This window comes from Pogoniulus pusillus, chromosome 28 (genome assembly GCF_015220805.1).
Source record: "Pogoniulus pusillus isolate bPogPus1 chromosome 28, bPogPus1.pri, whole genome shotgun sequence".
Taxonomy (NCBI): Eukaryota; Metazoa; Chordata; class Aves; order Piciformes; family Lybiidae; genus Pogoniulus; species Pogoniulus pusillus.
Genome location: NC_087291.1, coordinates 13,957,129 through 13,976,831, shown reverse-complemented (window position 1 = coordinate 13,976,831; position 19,703 = coordinate 13,957,129). Strand labels below are relative to the sequence as shown.

The window sequence follows — 19,703 nt, the reverse complement described above, 5'->3', positions numbered from 1 at the left end:
CCTTTTGGTAAAACACTGCACTTTGATGCTCTCTGGGAAGCAAGCTGCCATTAGACTACAGCTGTGTAAAGCAAGGTAGGCTCTGCCATAGCCAGCTGTGGGTGAGTCTTATTCTGAAGGAGCTGTGAAGCAGGTTAAGCCTTTGAGTGGTTAAACAACCTCATGTACCCTGTGAGGTCAGAGTGTGCACACTGGTGGTAACTGCAGAACAGCATCACTGCACCTGTGTGCACCATTGCTGAGGCCAGAGTTGCCCATGCTTTTTCCCAGAACTGCTTTCCTGCACCCACAGCAATCAGATGGAGAGATGATAAGCAACATTCTGTGGAAGAGCAACAGAGAGCAAAGGAAGGGTGGTTTGACACCTTAATATACCAGTGATGAAGTGATATGGAAAAGTATGGTTTGGCAATCAGCAGCTGCAGAGAAAGAGAGCTGGTGAGGGGCCTGGAACACAAGGCTGAGGGAGCTGGGGTTGTTTAGCTTGGAAAAGAGGAGGCTCAGGGAAGATCTCATTGCTGTCTACAACTACCTGAAAGGAGGTAGTAGCCAGGTGGGGTTGGCCTCTTCTGCCAGGCAACCAGCAACAGAACAAGGGGACACAGTCTCAAGTTGTGCCAAAGGAGGTCTAGGCTTGATATTAGGAGGAAGTTCTTGCCAGAGAGAGTGACTGGAATTGGAATGGGCTGCCCAGGGAGGTGGTGGAGTCACTGTCCCTGGAGGTGTTCAAGAAAAGCCTGGCTGGGGCACTTAGTGCCATGGTCTGGTTGATCGGATAGGGCTGGACCAGATGATCTTGGTTGGATACATTGGACTGGATGGATGGATTGGATAGGTTGGACTGGATGATCTTGGATCTCTCTTCCAACCTGGTTGATTCTATGATTCTAGGACTCTAAGATGCTAAGTGCAAAGAATGAGGAAGCTGGGGCTTGGTTATGTTTTCAGGGTTCCTAATTATTCTTTAGATTGTTGCAGTAGTAGTTGTTGATGATGCTATGGTTACAAAACCTGTGTGTGCTCCTGGGTATTTGTGATTGATATGATTTGGAGCTGTCAATGTGGCTGGACATCCAGGGTAGAATCTGACTCTCCTATCTTGTGTCCCTGAGAGGGCATTGCTATTTTCAGGTGTGTAAGGTGGGTCTGAATTCTTGGCAGGTTTGTGAGTCAGGGTTACAAACCTCAGAGCTGCTCAGGAGAGCTGGCCTAAGGTACACTGGGTCTGCACAGGGAGAATTATACAAATAAGATCCTGTGTTTGCAGCTAAGACTTATCTACATAAGGATCATAAGTTTTAATGTCCTTTAAACTCTCTATTGGTTTAAGTCATGTTGGTGCAGAACTTTGCAACAACCTTTGGGAGCCTGTGACTGTAGGCTCAGCTGGCATGATCTGTTTTCTTTTTGATGCATCACATGAGAATCATCTACATGAAGTTGAGGTGCAGCTCAGCCAGCCATGTGCTTATGCAGTGATACAACCCAATTCCAGGGCAGCAGTCAGCTGTTGTTCAGCACATACTTTGTAACTGATAAAATTATCCATTGCCATAACATACTGGAACCTGTCTTGGTTGTCTGTGGACTCAGCTATAACACGAGAGCTTGCTCTAGAAGGAGGAATCACAGCTTCTTTGGGAAGGAATCTCTTTGGGACAGAACATTTTTTTCAGCATAAACTGTAATCTGTCTCACCCTCCACTGTGCAAGAGAGTCTGGCTGAAGTTAAGGCATAGAATCACAGAATCATAGAATCAACCAGGTTGGAAGAGACCTCCAAGATCATCCAGTCCAACCTAGCACCCAGCCCTAGCCAGTCAACCAGACCATGGCACTAAGTGCCTCATCCAGGCTTTTCTTGAACACCTCCAGGGACGGTGCCTCCACCACCTCCCTGGGCAGCCCATTCCAATGGGAAATCACTCTAAGTTGCTTCTATAAATACAAAGGTACAGTGACTATATGGATTCCATGCTGTATGTTTTCATCTATAGAGCATCAATAGTGCACACTGGACTACAGCACATCATTATTTTTAGCCATTCATAGAATTACTTCAGTTGGAAGGAACTTTAGAGATTGTCAAGTTCCAACAACCCTACCATGGGCAGGGACACCTCCCATTAGACCAGGTTGCTCAAAGCCTAACCTAATCTGATCTTAAACATTTCCAGGGATGTGCCCACAAGTTCTCTGGGCACCCTGTTCCAGTGTCTCACCACCCTCATAGAAAAGAACTTCTTCCTAATGTCTCATTTCAATCTATCTGGCTCTCATAGATCTAGGTGAGGCATTAGGAAGAAATTGCTTGATGAGCATGGTGACACTTCTATGAAAATGTAACCCTGCTTGACCTGTGCATTAAATCTGCAGCCAGGAAATCTTGAGTGATAGCTACTGAAAAGCTATTGGTAACATCTTTCCTCAGCACTCAGGACTTCAGTTTTCTTCCTTCAGTAAGTAAAACATTTTAGATTAAAATGGAATGACCACACTTACCAAGGCCAAATATTGCACAGGCTGTCTCATGGAGAACTTGCTGTCCACTAGGACTCCAAGGTCTTTCTCTGTGGAGCTGTCTTGTGGGTACTACAGAACCTACTCTTTCTTTGCACTAAATTTCTTCTTTTCTTGTTGTACAGGTTTTAGGGAGCAAGCCAGAGCTTCCCGAGTGCGGTGATGATGATGATGAACTGGCTGATGTTACAAACAGGAGAAGTGCTAAACTATATATGGTAAGTCAACAGTACTCATGCAGGTAGTGCCCTCATAGATGGAGTTCTGGCTTCAGCTGCAGAACTGAAGTTAGTTGATCTACAGCCAATGAACAAGTTTCTCAAAGGATGTCAATCCAGACAGCTCAAGTAAGATGAGGTAAAAAATTGATTACCACCCTGTTTACCAAGGGAACAGATTAAACATGCCCTGTGAACCACTCAGGGCAGGTAAAAGAAAAATTAAGTGATCTTAAATCAATCTATTGGACAGGAAATATTCCCTATCCCATTATAATAGAGTGTTAGTAGTCATCCATAATTTTGATGTTCTTAGCAGAGTTTGAGACAATGCATAGTTATATCTTACATATAAATCCCAAGAACTCCTTTCTTTTGCAATGTCCTTTTCCTTCTTCCCCACCTGCAGTGGCTTAACATTGGCACAGCCAGAAAAAAATACCTCTAAGCTAAATGGAATAAAAATATTCTCTATTTAAATCAGTAGCAGTTTTATCATCACATTTAGTGAAGTTAATATTTTTCTCCTCATGTGATGCTCTTTCCTAGGCTAGACATGGAATTTATCCCTCACATTATCTTACAAGGCTACACTAACTGTTTCTTTTCCTGGAAAAAAAGCCTGTAGTTTCCAAGCCTGTATTTCCTCTTATCCCACCCCCATGCCACCACAGCTCCCCTTTCTTTCTTATTGTCCCAAGAGAGAAAATAAGTAAGAAAGTATTTGGAAAAGAATGATATTTTTAGTGAAATCTATAAAATACTGTAATAATGATAATGGTGATCATGATAATAATGATAATGATGATGATAGTAATAATGACAACAACAACAGCAATAATAATAATAGGTGGCCTGACAAAAAAAATCTATTTTTAATTGTGAATCGTTCACCAAATGAGTAGTTGAATTGAAAGCAAGAGAAATGGATTTATTTTAGAAGCTGTGAGACATTGATCCTTCAAGCTCACAATATTAACGCTGCATCTCCCTCTGTTGGAAGTAAAATGGAATGAAACAAAGTGAAAACCCATCAGCCTTCCTTTCCAGCAGCACACACATCTCCCACAGCTGTTCATACAGCAGTGGCAACTGAATTTTGTAGTCATTTTGGGAGAAGAAATTAATTTGCTTATAAAGGTAGAGTGGATCTAACTTTGAAATGATTGCTTGCTTAGGTGTCAGATGCCAGTGGATCCATGAAGGTGTCCTTGGTAGCAGAGGAAAACCCTTTCTCCATGGCTATGCTTCTGTCTGAAGAATGCTTCATTTTGGACAATGGTGCTGCAAGGAAGATCTTTGTCTGGAAAGGTAAGAATTCACAAACGCAGAAGCTACAGACATAGCTAAGGATTCATCACAACACACTTGGGACACCAGAAAGACTTTAATCACAGTATCATAGTATCACAGTATCATCAGGGTTGGAAGAGACCTCACAGATCCTGGCTGGGCACAGAACCCTGCTCACAAATCTTAGTGCAGTCAACAGACAAGGATTATTCATGTGACTAAGGGCCTCAAGACCAAATCCTGTCCATGGATCCTGGCTGTTTTGAGGTATCTGTAAGCTTAGATGCTTAAGTGTTTATTGCAATTGCAGAGCAAACATAAAGGATCCTACAAGTTTTGTATATTGTCATCAAATCTCTATCATTTGGGACAAAATTTGGACTCTGGTGATGAGTAGATACTATATTTCCATACATTACTCCATAGAGGTGTCAAATTGAAAGGTGACTGTGCCAGGCATCAACTAAAAGCCTAAGTCTGCAAATACTTGGATGCCTTTTTTTTTTCTCTTGTGAATGTTTTTCTGTGGCATCATCAATCTATCTGCAATTACTTTGATTGAACATTTCCCAGGAGAATATTACTACTGGGAATTAGGTCTGGATGTCTTGTGGCTGGATTGTTGTGATGCTGCCAGGGCATCCAGTCCTGATTATCTCTCCTTTTTAGTTTGAGGCAATGTATTAATGACTATGTGGCATTTCCATTTCTTCTCACCGTGTGCAATAGCAACTAATTAATCAATGCTGTTGCCAAATTGCTGAGGTCAGTCCAGGGAGCATTGTAAGCATTTTGTTTGGAAACCTCATTTGCAGATGAGGGAAACATCCTTTCAAAGGAGCATTTTGGGAGCACTGTGCTCAGGTAGCCTATAGGATCAGGTATAAAACAAAATGCAATTGAGGCTCTCTGGCCCTGTGTGCTCCTCTGTGTGTCCTCATTTTGCTGCTGTTGGTGGAAGAGCCCCATTAGGCTGAGTTTCACCCTGGCACTGGGAGGCTGCAGTTATCAACTCTGCTGGAAATCTTCAGCCCACTAAGCTGAGGAGTGTGAATTACCTTGCTAATGGTCTCATTCAAAACGGAAGACGGTGAATAGCTTACTGGAGCATCTTATTAGACTAAGAGTATAGTTATTGACAGCCAGCTGGGACGCAGACCTGGTCCCAAAGAGGATTGCAGAGATGTCTAAGGCTCAAAAAGGAGGAGTGATTGGGAAAGAGTGGTGATAAATTCCCTGTACTGGCATGGTGGTGCTTCCTGAAGGAGTGAAGGCAGTTCTGGACAGCAGCTTTATTTAACACAAAGCAACGTCAAAGAGAAGCTGGCTCAAGGACATGTTTCTGCAGGATCTGTCAGCTCACTGCCCTTTCCCATGCATCGTTATCCTTCTGTTTTAACCAGGCAAAGATGCTAACCCACAAGAGAGAAAGGCTGCCATGAAGAACGCTGAACAATTCATACAGCAGATGAATTACCCTGCCAACACACAGGTGTGGTCGAGCTATGAGATCATCTTAGAATCATTTTGGTTGGAAATTACTTTCAAGATCATTGAGTCCAACCACTACCTGACTCTGCCAAGTCATGACTTTTACTGCTTTTCTTTCTGCATGATAGGGGTAAACCTCCATGATTGACTTTAATCAGTGTTAGTCACTGTATCATTGAGTGTCTCCTATGCCAGGAGGCTGGTCAAGCATGGTCCCCAAAAGGAGTGGAGCTCCAAGTGGAAATGTTTCCTTTTTGAGCTCTGCCATTCTTCTCTGCAGTGGGGGCTGATGGATGATGGTATTGGAGGATGAGTGCTCAGTGGCTTCTCCTCCAGCCCACTGATCTTCTGCAGACCTTTAAGATTTTGAGGGTCTATATGTCTGGGTCAGGACACAATCTGGTATGATACCAGGAGAGCATGAGCTCTGCAAAAGACCCTGGTTTTACATCAGCAGGGAAAATATTTTTAAGTGCTTGGAAGACAAGAGCAATATTTCACTAACAGATAATTCATAAAAGTTTCTATTTGATTAAATGATTTTTGTTTTCCTTCCACTTCATGTTACTTGCTTCATTTCAGATTCAGGTCCTTCCTGAAGGAGGTGAAACACCAATTTTCAAACAATTTTTCAAAGACTGGAAGGATAAAGATCAAAGTGATGGCTTTGGCAAAGTGTATGTCACAGAGAGAGTGGCTAAAATTGAGCAAATTGAATTTGATGCTACCAAGTTACACGAGTCTCCACAAATGGCTGCCCAGCATAACATGGTAGATGATGGTTCAGGGAAAGTAGAGGTAATTTCTGTGTTGTATTAAATTGTATTCCACCTACCTATCCCTGTGTCTCTTGTCACGGGATAAGCTGCTCCTCTGTGTTTCACCATTTAAACTGTTGTGTAGTGTGCTGTTAATCAGTGTTGCTGTTAATTCTACCACCAGAAAAGGCACTTCAGAGTAGACAGTGAATCTCTTTGTCAGCTGTACACTGGGTCATGTTTTTGTTTGGTGCTTATAAAAGATGTTGTACTAGTCATCAGTAGAAATCAAACAACACAAATATTGCCCCTTCTTCACAATGCTTTTTAAAGATATACTTTAAATGCTATCCTTAGCCTAAAGATGTGAGCCTTCTAGCTCACATCACCTTGAAATCTGGAATGGGAAAAACTTATCCTTGGAGTCAAAACATCATTCTGTGTCTCTATGTGTGTATCCAGTCCTCTTTCTAGAGAAACCTTCTTTCACCGATTGCATTGGGTTGGAAGGGACCATTAAAAGTAACCATGTCCAACCCCTCTGCAGTAAGCAGGGACACCTCCAACTAGATCAGGCTGCTCAGGACCACATTGAGCCTAATGCTGAATGTTTCCATTCTCCCTATGGTCTCTAGTCTTTCAGGTAGCCTAGATGTGAGAGAAAAATATGACTGGGTAGTCTTTCTAGATCCACCTATATCCCTCTGCAGGAATATCTTCAGACAACATAGGGCAGGTTTGGATCTGTACCAACATGGCCTGTTGAATACAGCATTCTGGAAGAAAAAGAAGGGATAAATACTTGCAGTCTCAGTGATACATTCTCTAGGTGTCTACCTTCATACCTGGAATGCTCTGCAGGCTTGAGCATTTCATGCTCTGTAACTTTATTACCATGTTTTTGGAGAGCAGTTGTTAACTGAACTGAGCTGGAGGAAATCTGCCTGGCTGTTACCTGACTGCAGCGTGTCCCTCTCAAAGGAAATGACAGTTCTCTGATGAATGACAAAGTCATACCATTCATGTCATATTATCATCTCAAGATGTTAACAAAATAAGTTTGACACAGCATTATGAGGTGAGCATCAGAGCATCAAGACAAAGGAAAACGTACAGAGATGACCTGTTGGTAATTATTCAGTCAGTCAATGGGTGCAGGGCACATCTATATAATTCATAAAGAATCCCTCCTGAGTTTATTCCATTCCATTTGGGATCAGAAGCAAAGGTCTCTCAAGGGATGGCACAATGGCTTCCTGATGAGGCTTAGGGTGAAGTTGATCTTCCTCCACTGATTTCTCTGTTTCCTCAGGTCTGGCGTGTCGAAAGCAGCGGCAGAGTTCCTGTGGGACCCGAGACATACGGACAGTTCTATGGTGGAGACTGCTACATTATCCTCTACACTTACCCCAAGGGGCAGATCATCTACACATGGTACGTTTGGTCAGCTTTGCACAGACCTCCAGTGCATGGATACTGCTTTATGCTAACTTTATGTCCTTTTGAGAAGAAGCACCTGTAGATGTAGGGTTGGTTAGAGTGCATCTGTCGTGCACTATAGGCTCTGGATGATTCTGAAACTGGACTCAGCTCTTCTCTTTCTCCTTGCTTTTCTCAGGCAAGGAGCTCACACTACCAAAGATGAACTCACTGCATCTGCCTTTCTGACTGTTCAGCTGGATCGGTCATTGAACGGTCAGGCTGTGCAGGTTAGTGTCCTCTGGAGCCAATTCAACAGAGCAAGCAATATCTGCACATTTCACTGGGAACTGCAAGGAGGTAGTCTGTGAAGGCTTTGGATAACAACTGCTTATGTTCTTACTGAGCCAAGCACCATGGGCTCTTCTAAAGCACCATAGATTTCCCATTTGAGTCATCCTCTCTGAATGCAGATGTCCTAAAGAACACAGATGTTACACAGCCTAAACCTGCCTTTCACTGCCTAAAAAGTAGGTTTTGGTCCTTCCTGGCCTTACAGACTCTGTGAATCGCAGAAATATCCAGCTTGGAAGAGCCCCTGAGGATCACCAAATCCAAACTCTACATGATTCACCTTAAACCATATCCCTAAGCTGTACATCCAAACAACCCTTAAACACATCCAGGGTGGGTGACCCCACCACCTCCCTGGGCAGCTCATTCCAGTGCCTGACCACTCTTTCTGTGAAAAACTTTGTCCTAATGCCCAATCTAAACCTACTCAGTCTTAATTTGAGGCCATTCCCCCAGTGGAGAATGAAAGATAAGATGCCCCCAGGGCAACTCCCTCTGGAGGAGGTGTCTGGCAGGGTGATAGCCACCCTGTCCTTTTTGATCATACAGGAAGCTGTGATGTTGAGCCCAGACAAGACAACTGACTTTTAGTGGGCCAAAACTGGAAGACATGAAAGCTACACAACTACAACCAGCAAAACTGCCAGCAGTGTGCCACAAGGTTTGGCTTGCCTCTGTTTTAGCTAGGAATGTGGCTTGGGTTTTCCCACCCCCATAGTGCCTGCTGCTCCGAGAAAGCAGGATACACATCCTGCCTTGCAGAAATGCTGTGCACACAGCCAGCTGCAGGACACTGGCAGCTAAAAAGTGTGAGGAGATAAACTAGTCCTAGCATGACTGGGTTGTGTGTTCTCCTTTTATCACTAGTGAGGAGCAGTGAGTGGGTGGAGAGCTGAGAGGTCTTCACAGCAATGCTGGAGTTGGAAGATGACTAGAAACAGGCAGAGATTTTCTAGGCAGCAGGAGGTAACTTATTTCCAAAGATTCTTAATTACCAAAGTAGAGGGCTTCCCCCAGCCACCAAGGCACAGCTAATTCAGATGGCAGGGTACACTTTTTAGCTATTAATCAGTTATGATTTGTGATTGAAATTACATTAAGGAAGGATTAGAACACTTCTAGGTAATAATTCTTTGGAGCACCTGTTCTACATTTGGGCAGAGTTCAACATAGTATGGCCCTGCCTCATACCTAGGACAAATACTAGCACTAAATCATGGAATCATAGAGGCATAGAATCATAGAATCAACCAGGTTGGAAGAGACCTCCAAGATCATCCAGTCCAACCTAGCACCCAGCCCTAGCCAGTCAACTAGACCATGGCACCGAGTAAATAACCATAATATTGCTATTAACAGCTGCAATAATAATGTGCTTCAAAATCTGGAAATGCATTGAAGCTGAAGGAGATTGATCTCACTGCAGTGGATGTGATACATAGAAGTATTCTTAGCCTGCAGTGAATTTAGGAGTATAGACATACAGAGATAAGGAATAGATTCATATAGATGTATACGTGCATATATAGACACACACACACGTGTGTAAAGGCATTTAAGTTTTGTACATAGCTACCTAGAGCACATAACCTCTGCTGAATGTCTGTATTGCCATGACATGAAAGGTCTAAAAGTACTATTTTGTGCCACCAGATGGCACCACAGTACAGGCAACGCTTCCAAAGCGCTTCCCCAGTTTGTTCTGCAGGAATATAGACTCGTAGAATCACTCGGCTTGGAAGGGACACCTAAAGGTCATCTAGTCCAACCCCCCTGCAATCAGCAGGGACCTCCTCCACTGAACCAGGTCATCCACAGCCCCACCTTGAATATCTACGGGGATGGGGCCTGAACTACCTCTCTGGGCAATCTGTTCCAGTGTTCAACCATATTCATTGTGAAGAACTTGTTCCAGGCATCCAATTTAGATCTCAGCTTCTCTAATTTCAAACCATTGCCCTTTGTCCTATCACTGCAGGCCTTTGGAAACAGTCCCTCTGCAGCCTTCTTGCAGCAGACTCTAGGTCTCCCCAGAGTCTGCTGAACAAGTCCAGCTCCCTCAGCTTGTCCTTGTAGCAGAGATGCTCCAGTCCCCCCCGACCATTTTTGTAGCCCTCTTCTGGAACTGATTACTCAGGTCCATGTCCTTCTTGTGTTGAGGGCTCTGGAGCTGGATGCAGTACTCCAAATGTGGTGTTACCAGCTGTTTCACTCAGTAGTTAGGTTGGTTTGTTTTGGGGTTTTTTATTTCTCTTTTTTTGTTTGTTTGGTTGGTTGGTTTTGTTTATTTGTGTTTGGTTTTTGTTTAGTTTTTGTTTATTGGTTTGTTTCTTGTTTGTGGGGTTTTTTTGCATTTGTAAAATGCTGCTGTAGTTTGGCACCTCCAAGCATACATGTCTTAGGATATCCTTATCAGGCAACTTTACTGGTCTACCCAGAGGTGAGATATGCAAAAGCTCTTGCTGCCCAGTATGAGCACCATTGGTTTGGCTTCCCCCTTCAGTGTCCTGACCCCTAGCTGCACCTGGACTCACCAGGCAGGTCTAAAGGGCTGGGGTTCTCCACTTCTCCTCTGCTGCCTATGCAGCACACCCCATCCCCTGTATTTCCCTTTCTTTCCAGGAGTGAGAGGCAGGGAGTAGCAGACCTCCAGTTGGCAGGAAGAGCAAATGGTTGTGTACAAATAGCTTTAATCATACATTAACCTCAGCCCAGATGTTCTTCATAGCTGAATGGGCTTTGTGAGACTGCAACAGTACCTTTTGCACCTGCAGTGGAAGTTCATTTTTGTTTTCCATGCCACCTGATGCCCATCTTTTTCATTCTCTCCCAGGTAAAATTCCACATAGGAATAGTGAACAGGATGAATAACCATTTCCTTTTTACTTAACACATGGCACCTTTAGTTCCAAGACAATCTTTCAGAGGAATTAAGGCACTTGTGAAATGATGTGGATGTGGTGCTTAGAGATTTGGTTTAAAGTGAATCTTGCAGAGTAAGGTTCTAGGTTGGACTTGGTGATCTTGAGGGGCTTTTCCAACCTGGCTGTTTCTGTGTGATTCTGTGTGCCAGTTCTGAAAAACAGAGCCATTTCCTTACTACAGCAGACAGCAGCCATTTTAATCAGCTAAATGTTATGTTAGAAGTTTGAATCTTGTCTTTGTGTCAGCACCACTGACAAAATCTCAGGAATGCTCCAGCTTTAATGTGCCTGGAACTGAATGTTTAATCTTCTCAGCTTGCCACTTCCCTTTCTTGCTAACACGTGCAGCATGATTGGCTGACAGCCCAAAGACCCACGATGGCTATCCCTGTCCTTTGGTTTCTTTTCCTGCATTTCTTTACCTTTGTACAGATCCGAGTGAGCCAAGGCAAGGAGCCTGCCCATTTGCTGAGCCTGTTCAAAAACAAACCACTTATTGTCTACAAGGATGGGACATCCAAGAAAGAGGGTCAGAAACCTGCTCCACCCACGCGACTCTTCCAGATCCGCAGGAACATGGCAGCCATTACCAGGATTGCAGAGGTAAGGTCATCTGCTAAGTAAACCAACTATTCCCTCTGGAAAACACTACAGCTGCCACTAGCCTCTCTGACTCATTTTGTTGGGTAGTCACACCTGGGAGGAACACAGAAGTCCAGATCAAATCCACTGCTCTGTGTGACCAACCCATTTAATAAATCAAAGAGACTATGCTGCAACTGGCTGCAACCAAACTACATCTCCCAGAGGAATCTGTAAGAAAATGTGTAGCTAACAGGCAACTGACAAAGAATGGATCAAAGATCAACAATGTTTATGAGGTAGTCTTTTCTAGTTCATGAGACAGTCTTTCCTACTTCATGACCTAGTCTTTCCTACTGCCAAACTCCAACGTTTTGCCCTTCAAGTCAGTTCCTTCTCTCAAATTAGTATAAAAGTATATATGAGTATAAATCTAGAGAAAAATGAGAGAAAAAAGCATAGGTAATTATGACAATGCAAAATAGTGATCATGTCATTTGAAAACAAAGACAAGAATAAAACAACTACTTTTTTTGATCTAGGTTGATGTCGACTCAACGTCACTAAACTCTAATGATGTCTTTGTCCTGAAACTGCCAAACAACTCTGGCTACACTTGGGTAGGAAAAGGAGCAAGCAAAGAAGAGGAGCAAGGGGCTCAGTACATTGCCAGTGTTCTTAAATGCCAGACTGCTAAGATTAATGAGGGCCAGGAACCAGGTTAGTATGAAGCCATGTGGTTGCTAATAGGCAACTGAGATTTCACAGCACTGCATGGAAACACAGCCAAAGTGGGGTCTGTGATCGTGTATTTTGCAGGCAGTGGTATATATATGCCCACTCTTTCCCTCTGAAAATCCAACCTGACCATGGACATCTATCCAGGATTGCTGCCATGCCCTAGAAGTCTGTGGGACAGTAGAAGGAGCTGCATAGGATCACAAGTTCACAGGATGTCAGGGGTTGGAAAGGACCCAAAACCATGATTGACTCCAACCCCCTGCCAGAGCAGGACCATACAATCTAGCTCAGGTCACAGAGGAACACATCCAGACAGGCCTTGAAAGTCTCCAGAGAAGGAGACTCCACAGCCTCTCCACAGAGCCTGTGCCAGTGCTCTGGGACCCTTACAGTCAAGAAGTTCCTTCTTGTACTGAGGTGGAACCTCCTGTGCTGCAGCTCACATTCATTGCTCCTTGTCCTATCCCAGGGAGCAAGTGAGAGGAAAAGGAATAGGAATGTAGTCATTTCTTCACTCTGAGTGAAAGGAGGGCAGGGGGACACAGTGCATTGCACTTTTTAGGTCTGCAGGTGGTGTCTTTATTGTGAATTGCAAGAAGAGCTGTAAGAAAATACACCCCTCTTTGGGACAGAAGAGACGGTTTGGGGATTCTAGAAACAGTGTCTAACAAGCTAAAACATTAAATGTGGAATCCACTGCTGAATAAATCATATATTGTGTATTTCAGAGGAATTCTGGAAGGCACTTGGAGGTAAAAAAAGATACCAGACTTCATCACAGCTCTTGACAAAGGCTGAAGATCATCCCCCTCGCCTGTATGGGTGTTCTAACAAGACTGGCAGATTTGTTGTGAGTATGAGGGATTCTCTCCTCTCTGTTTTAATCACACATTTTCTGGTACGTTCTGTCTTGGGAATCAGCAGGCATTCAGTTAATTTGGGGACTTGGCTTAGTTAGCTGTGCTTGGCATGAGCTAGAGAGTTGAGATTTGGTGCTTTGAATGAATCCAAATGCAGAGGACGGACAGAAGAGTTAATACTGCAGCTGTTTGCACACTGCAGCCTGAGCCTAGAGGCTGGAAGACAAAAAGACAAGGTGTTTGCCTAGTCCAAAGCAATTGTGTTCTTGCAGAGCATTGCCAGGCTGCTATCATGTTGCTGAGGTCAGTGCCTTGCCCCTTACGTGTTAGATAGTGGTGGTGAGGGCAAGAAAGGTCCCCTTGCCAAAAATCCCTAGCAGCCTGAAATTTTCCATGGAGATTTAAGACATGTAATTATGCCCCTGAGGTACTGGCCTGTGCCCAGGGAGGCAGGAAGAGTGATTTCCTTAGCAGAAATACCCAGAGTTGTGCACTGGGTATCAAGCCTGTGATTCAGGCTTAATTACTTACCGTATTCTGGGAGGGCAACGCTGTGTCAACGTTTGGCAAGGATGCAGTCGTTTTTAGGCAGGGGACTTAGCTGGCTACCATCTCTGCAGTTTCCTTAAGGTACAGCCCATTCATTTGGAGAGGGATAAAACAAATAGGATCCTTTAATAAAGGCTTTAAAAACTTATGAGAGTAGTAAAATATATTCTAGTAAAGTCCTAAACCACTCCTGTCCAGTAATAGGAACCAACCTCTCTGATAGTCTGCTGGGAGCTGTGCACTCATTTGGCTCTTGTTTTAAATACCCTCCAAATTCAGAGAAATCCTCTCTTTCCTGTAGCATTTCTCTAGTAACAGAGTCACCACCATCACTGCTCACCAGAAGAGGTAGGTCATATCACTCTTGATGTTCTGGCCACTGCAAGGAGAAAGAAAAGTCTTTCACACCATCTGCTTCTCATTCTTTTAGCAGGCTTACATGACCAAGCAGAGCCAGACACTTGTCAGTCCTTTAAAAGTAGAGGGCTGACCACTAGCTACATTATTACCTCTCCTTCCTGTGTTAGTAAACTGCTTTCCTATCTGCCTGCAAGCAGTCTGCCTTTCCTTTGAGGACTAATCCTTGATAGTTCAGTCAACTGTTAATATCCCATTCTCAAGTGACCAGAAAGCTTGCTTGGGTGTGTATTTCACCACGGAGCTCACCACTGCAAACCAAAGCAGTTTCTTTTCTTTATTAATGAATATAAAGCTGCAGGAATACAGCAGCTGATACCAGTTGACTGATTTGGCTTGCCTCGTACAAGGCACTCTATGGAAATTCCTCTGTCTGCTGCTTCCGGCAAACCTCTGGTCCAACTTAAAAATAGTCACTACTAAAACCTAAACCTCTGCCTCCCCTAAGGATATCTCATCAATTCTGAGAAACTGAGAGCTGATTTTATAGGATGTGTGATTTGTTTTCTTTCAGTGAAGCGCCTTTGACACATTCATCAAATCAGTTTAGGCCTTGACTCTTTAGGAGGAAAAAGAATTGCACACCAGCTTCTGGGCTTTGCCTGTTAAAAACACCTTTGCTCTGTGCAGAATCAGAATGCCTACATAACTACTTAAAAATCAACAGACAGAACTCAAACCATAATTTTCTTTTTCAGATTGAGGAGGTCCCAGGAGAATTCACTCAAGATGATTTGGCTGAAGATGATGTCATGTTGCTGGATGCTTGGGATCAGGTAAGCTGTGTACTTGGTCACTGCTTTCTATGGTAACAAGGATAATTAACTGTTAACCACTTAGATCATAAGATGGGAGGAAAAATCATCTTTGTGAGAAGGGAATAAGTTTTGTTTTCCTTAAATGGTACCAGAGGGAGCTATATTTTAGAGCTATATGATGTGCTAGTGTGAATAGTCAAGGCTGACTTTCCAAGCATAATGTGAGCTCATGGTAGGCACTTCCCTTTAAAACCAGTGGAAGCTGCAAGAGTATAAACCCTGGCAGCGTTCTGAAAGGCTCTCAGTAATGGTCTTGACTTTATCACTAAAAAAATGCGAAGTTCTTGCACAGAATGTGTTCCATAGCACCAAACTCATGCAGCAGCAGCAGCATCTAGGAAGAAACCTTAGTAGAGAATGGGGCCAACACTAGATCCTTACACAGTCTGCTTCAGAACTGGGTGGAGAATGGCAGAAAGAATCTCTGTCTTTTTCCTGGGTTCACTGAAAGCTGAAAATATTGGGAGCTTTTTGGATGACACACTCACAGCTTACTCTAAGTGTGAAGGGCACATGTTTCTCACAGTATTTTCTCCCTACTCTTGCTGTCCTTGGAGGGCAAGAGGGAGGAGGCCACAGATCCCATGCCTTATTTGCCTTCTTCAGCCTAATCCCTAATGAAAAAAAGGCTGAGGGTTTTGGAAATGAGAAGGAAGGTCCATGGTCCATGTGAGAAGGATAGGGAAGGTGGGTTCAAGAGCTGGATTGAGAGCAATTGGGACATACTGGCTCAGGTAAGAAGGGAAGAAGTCCAGGATATGTAGCTGGTTTCCAAAAGGATCCCTAACAGGAAAAAGACAAATGTGGGGACTGCAGACAGAGGCTCAGGTTGTTGGGTCAGTCACTGGGTTACAGCTAGCAGTTACCCAGGGCAGCACTGAGCACGAACAGAACTCAAACCAGCTCCTGTGCAGGGTTTTCACCTGCATCTAAAGACTGATTTCCTTGGCAAATTGTAAAGGATATCCATGAAAAAAGTAATGAGAGTTCTTTTCATCAGACCTTGCATAAAGGTCTGGCCTTCTGGTGCCAAGACAGCACTGAGATTTCAGAGTAGAAAACATCATCAGTTGTGGTTTGTCAGAGCTCTGTATCTCTGCAGTCTTTTCAGAGTGTATATTATTTCTTCTAGTGGAATCAGCTAGTTGGTATTTTGCCTGCTGTACACAACATCCTTGTAACAATGTGGGAGCTGTATCTTTCTCTCCTCTGCAGGTTTTTGTCTGGATTGGGAAGGATGCTAATGAAACTGAGCGACAGGAATCCGTTAAATCTGGTAAATCAAATCAGTTTGGCAGAACTCTGAGCAAAGTAGCATCTGTATTACTTAAAGGAGTGAAAAAACCACAATGTAGAAGAAATCTAGTTATGTTTACAAAGTTTAAATGGGTTAATGGTATTATTGGGTTGGAGGAGATTATCTTTTAAATGTGCTTTAAAACTCATTTTTCTCTTATCTGTAAATTTATGAAGATAGCATTAGGAGGAGACTGCAGAGCTTTTTAAAGAGCTTCATGGAAAGAAACTGCACTCTAAAGAGGAAGAATTTTAAAGGAGATACCTAGTGAGCTGCACCCCACACTAGTGTATATAGTCACAGGAGTGATGCCAAGAATCCTCAAGTCCTTACACTACTGCCCTTCACTGAGGAAATTTCAGCTGCAGAACAAATGAAGTCAGCTCATGTGGTGTGCAGTCTCCTCTCTGGTGTAGCTTCACATAGCTGAGGTGTTCTGACAGAAATTGAGCTAGCAGAGCTTGCAGACATTTCCCTGGAGCAGCTGGGGCTACCTAGCTGTGTTTCTGATAAGGACTGATGTCAAGTTGTGATCTCAAGGGAAACTATCACCTTTTGCATTGGAAAAAATAGGAATGAATCTTGTGCATAAAATGGGAATGAATCTTGTGCATCTGCACAGCACCAGCAAATTCCTCATTCTGTTCAAGAGCCAAAACCCATCTGTTTGGCAACAAACTGATCAGAGCAACACTCCCTCTGTTTGAACCTCATGGAAAGTTCCTTCACTGGCAGCTGGGAGAAACCTGATCATTTCACAGGATGACAGGATGTTAGGGGTTGGAAGGGACCCAAAGAGATCATCAAGTCCAACCCCCTGCCAGAGCAGGACCATACTATCTAGATCAGGTCACGGAGGAACACATCCAGACAGGCCTTGAAAGTGTCCAGAGAAGGAGGCTCCACAACTCCTCTGGGCAGCCTGTGCCAGTGCTCTGTGACCGTTACAGTAAAGAAGTTCCCCCTTGTGTTGTGGTGGAACCTCCTGTGCTGCAGTTTACATCCATTGCTCTTTGTTCTATCCCAGGGAGCAGTGAGCAGATCCTGTCCCCCCAGCCCTCAGATATTTATAAACATTTATTAAATCCCCTCTCAGTCTTCTCTCTTCCAGACTAAAAAGCCCCATGTCCCTCAGCTTCTCATCAGGCAGTTCTCCAGCTCCCTAATCATCCTCATAGCCCTCCCTTGGGCTCCCTCCCTGTCCCTCTTAAACTGGGGAGCCCAAACCTGAGCACAGTTTCATTGCCGTTGAAATAATTTATCTGCATCCTGTATGACAGCAGCCCTGGGTTCTTTCACTAGGGCTTCCAACATATTTTGTATACAGCAAGAATGAACTAATCTATTCCATGTTTTATTTCCTCTCTGCCTTTAGCCAAACGCTATATCGAAACGGATCCTTCTGGCAGAGATAAGGGGACCCCCATTGTGATCGTGAAGCAGGGGCACGAACCCCCTACATTCACAGGCTGGTTCCTGGCTTGGGACTCCAACAAATGGAAGAACTGATCTCTCCAAAGAAGCTGCAGCTTCAAGCCAAAGAATGATCAGAGCCCAGCTACTTCCTAGTATTTTTAAGCTTATGCAACAATATGATGCATTTTTTTGTTACACCTTCCTGAGCTTTGATATATTTCTGTGAATAACTTAGAAATTCTTAGCCCTGGAAAGGACAAATAATAATTGCAAACTGGTCAAGGCAGAGAGTGAGAGGTGTTTTATGTAGTGAATATGGAAAGTGCCACCAATAGTTTGTTTAATCTATTGATTCTTCACAAAGAAGCTGTGGGTCAGTTTACTTCAGTGTGCTAAAACGGACCAAATTGTGCCTTCACTTAAAAATCCAAACTAATGCCACAGAAATTCCTTTGGATTCAGGTTAGCATAACCTTGTGCAAAATTTGGCCTGATAAAGGGCTAATTCTACATCTGTTGCATGGGTAGGGCTGAAGATAATAGACCAAAACACTGCCACACTCATGTCAAAGTTCAGGTAGTGCCTGATCCAGAATGGGAGCTGTATCTAGCAAATAAGGGATGGATGTTTTGAGCAAGCTGTGCTTAGCATGCTTGTTTGTCTTGTTAGGACCTACATTTGCAGCTTTAGGCTGTGAGAATATGAAGCTGATGGAAATTTTTTTGGGGGGGACTGTCTAGCTCATTGTCATGAATTTCTTCAGACTTACCTCTGTAAGCCACACCTTTTAAACCAAAGCTCTTTAGCACACTGTAGTGCATTACTGCTTTTAAGTGGAAGCAGAAGAAGCAACAGCTTCAAAAATGCATACTCTGCCTTAACCAGACTGCCTATAAGCCATACTTTGCCTCATTTGCCTTACCCAGTGGTCCTTAGCTGTCTGCCAGCATGCAGACCTCTTACCTTGTCAGGTGCAGGATGCATTTCTGCAGGTCTCAGGCAAATATCAAGTACATCAAGCACAAGACAACTCCTTCTTTCAGTAGCATTCCACATCCTGGGAATTTGGAGTGTGAGTATGCACCATAAAACGTGGCCTTCTCTTTCCTCTCAGACACAGGTAGTAGAGCTTTGGCCTTTTTTATCCTGGTGAATTTATGGGTACATTTTCAAAGCATTTTTTATTGTCATTTAGCCAGAAAAGCCTAGTAAAGGCAGTGGGGGAAAGTTTGCTTCAATTCTTCAGCACTGCTTTGATCACTTATCCTATAATAAGTGTTTTAAACAACAGTTTGTACAGCTGTAAATCATGGCAATGTGGATTTTTAATGGAAGCATTGGACTGGTGTTAATTGCTCTGAGAAGTTAGGTTGGAAAATGCCATCTTAGACTGTTTTGTCTATTTTTTAAATATGATTGCAATTTTGAACCTAGGGAATGCAAAAGAATGGATTTAATCTGAGCTCATGATCAAAATCAATGGCAAAAGGATTGCGAAGGTAAGAGATGAATTACAGTGAGTTTGTTACTTTTAAATGTTTGTTTAAACTTCTGCTGATGCAACTGGGCTGTATCCAAGTGCAATTTCATCACAAATAAAATCACAAGACCCAGTGTGGTATTTGCTGAGCTGATCCTCCTGTCTCTGGTAAATCGTTGCTCAGTGCTTCTACTGATACCTAGCAAAACTTCCTGAGAAACTCAGTAAGTAACTTCCTTTTTATGTGGAAGTTGTCTGCTTTTAGTGCCATTTTGAAATAAGAAGTTGTTTGGTTTTACTTTGATGCCATTTTGCAATGAGAAGTTGGTTTTACTTTGGTGCTGTTTGACCCACTGGGCTCCTCAATTCAAGAGAGAGGTTGAGATACTGGAATGTGTCCAGAGAAGGGCAATGAAGCCTGTGAGGGGCCTCTCCCTATGAGGAGAGGCTAAGGGAGCTGGGGTTGTTTAGCCTGCAGAAGAGGAGGCTCAGGGATGACCTCATTGCTGTCTACAACTACCTGAAGGGAGGCTGTAGCCAGGTGGGGTTGGGCTCTTCTCCCAGG

General features: G+C 43.5%; 1 protein-coding gene across 2 annotated transcripts in view; it reads left to right on the top strand.

Annotated features, from left to right (window-relative positions):
- SCIN (scinderin) overlaps window positions 1-19,287 on the top strand; it is a 65,835-nt gene extending 46,548 nt beyond the window's left edge. For both annotated transcript variants that reach the window (XM_064166893.1, XM_064166892.1), the window contains exons 5-16: window positions 2,646-2,738; window positions 3,917-4,049; window positions 5,435-5,523; window positions 6,105-6,320; window positions 7,593-7,714; window positions 7,899-7,989; window positions 11,410-11,580; window positions 12,102-12,279; window positions 13,029-13,150; window positions 14,825-14,902; window positions 16,160-16,220; window positions 17,617-19,287. In XM_064166893.1, the coding sequence (XP_064022963.1) occupies window positions 2,646-2,738; window positions 3,917-4,049; window positions 5,435-5,523; window positions 6,105-6,320; window positions 7,593-7,714; window positions 7,899-7,989; window positions 11,410-11,580; window positions 12,102-12,279; window positions 13,029-13,150; window positions 14,825-14,902; window positions 16,160-16,220; window positions 17,617-17,750 (1,488 nt within the window). In that variant the 3' untranslated portion in view covers window positions 17,751-19,287. The remainder of the gene's footprint in view (window positions 1-2,645; window positions 2,739-3,916; window positions 4,050-5,434; window positions 5,524-6,104; window positions 6,321-7,592; window positions 7,715-7,898; window positions 7,990-11,409; window positions 11,581-12,101; window positions 12,280-13,028; window positions 13,151-14,824; window positions 14,903-16,159; window positions 16,221-17,616) is intronic.
- The last annotated feature ends 416 nt before the right edge of the window (window positions 19,288-19,703 follow it).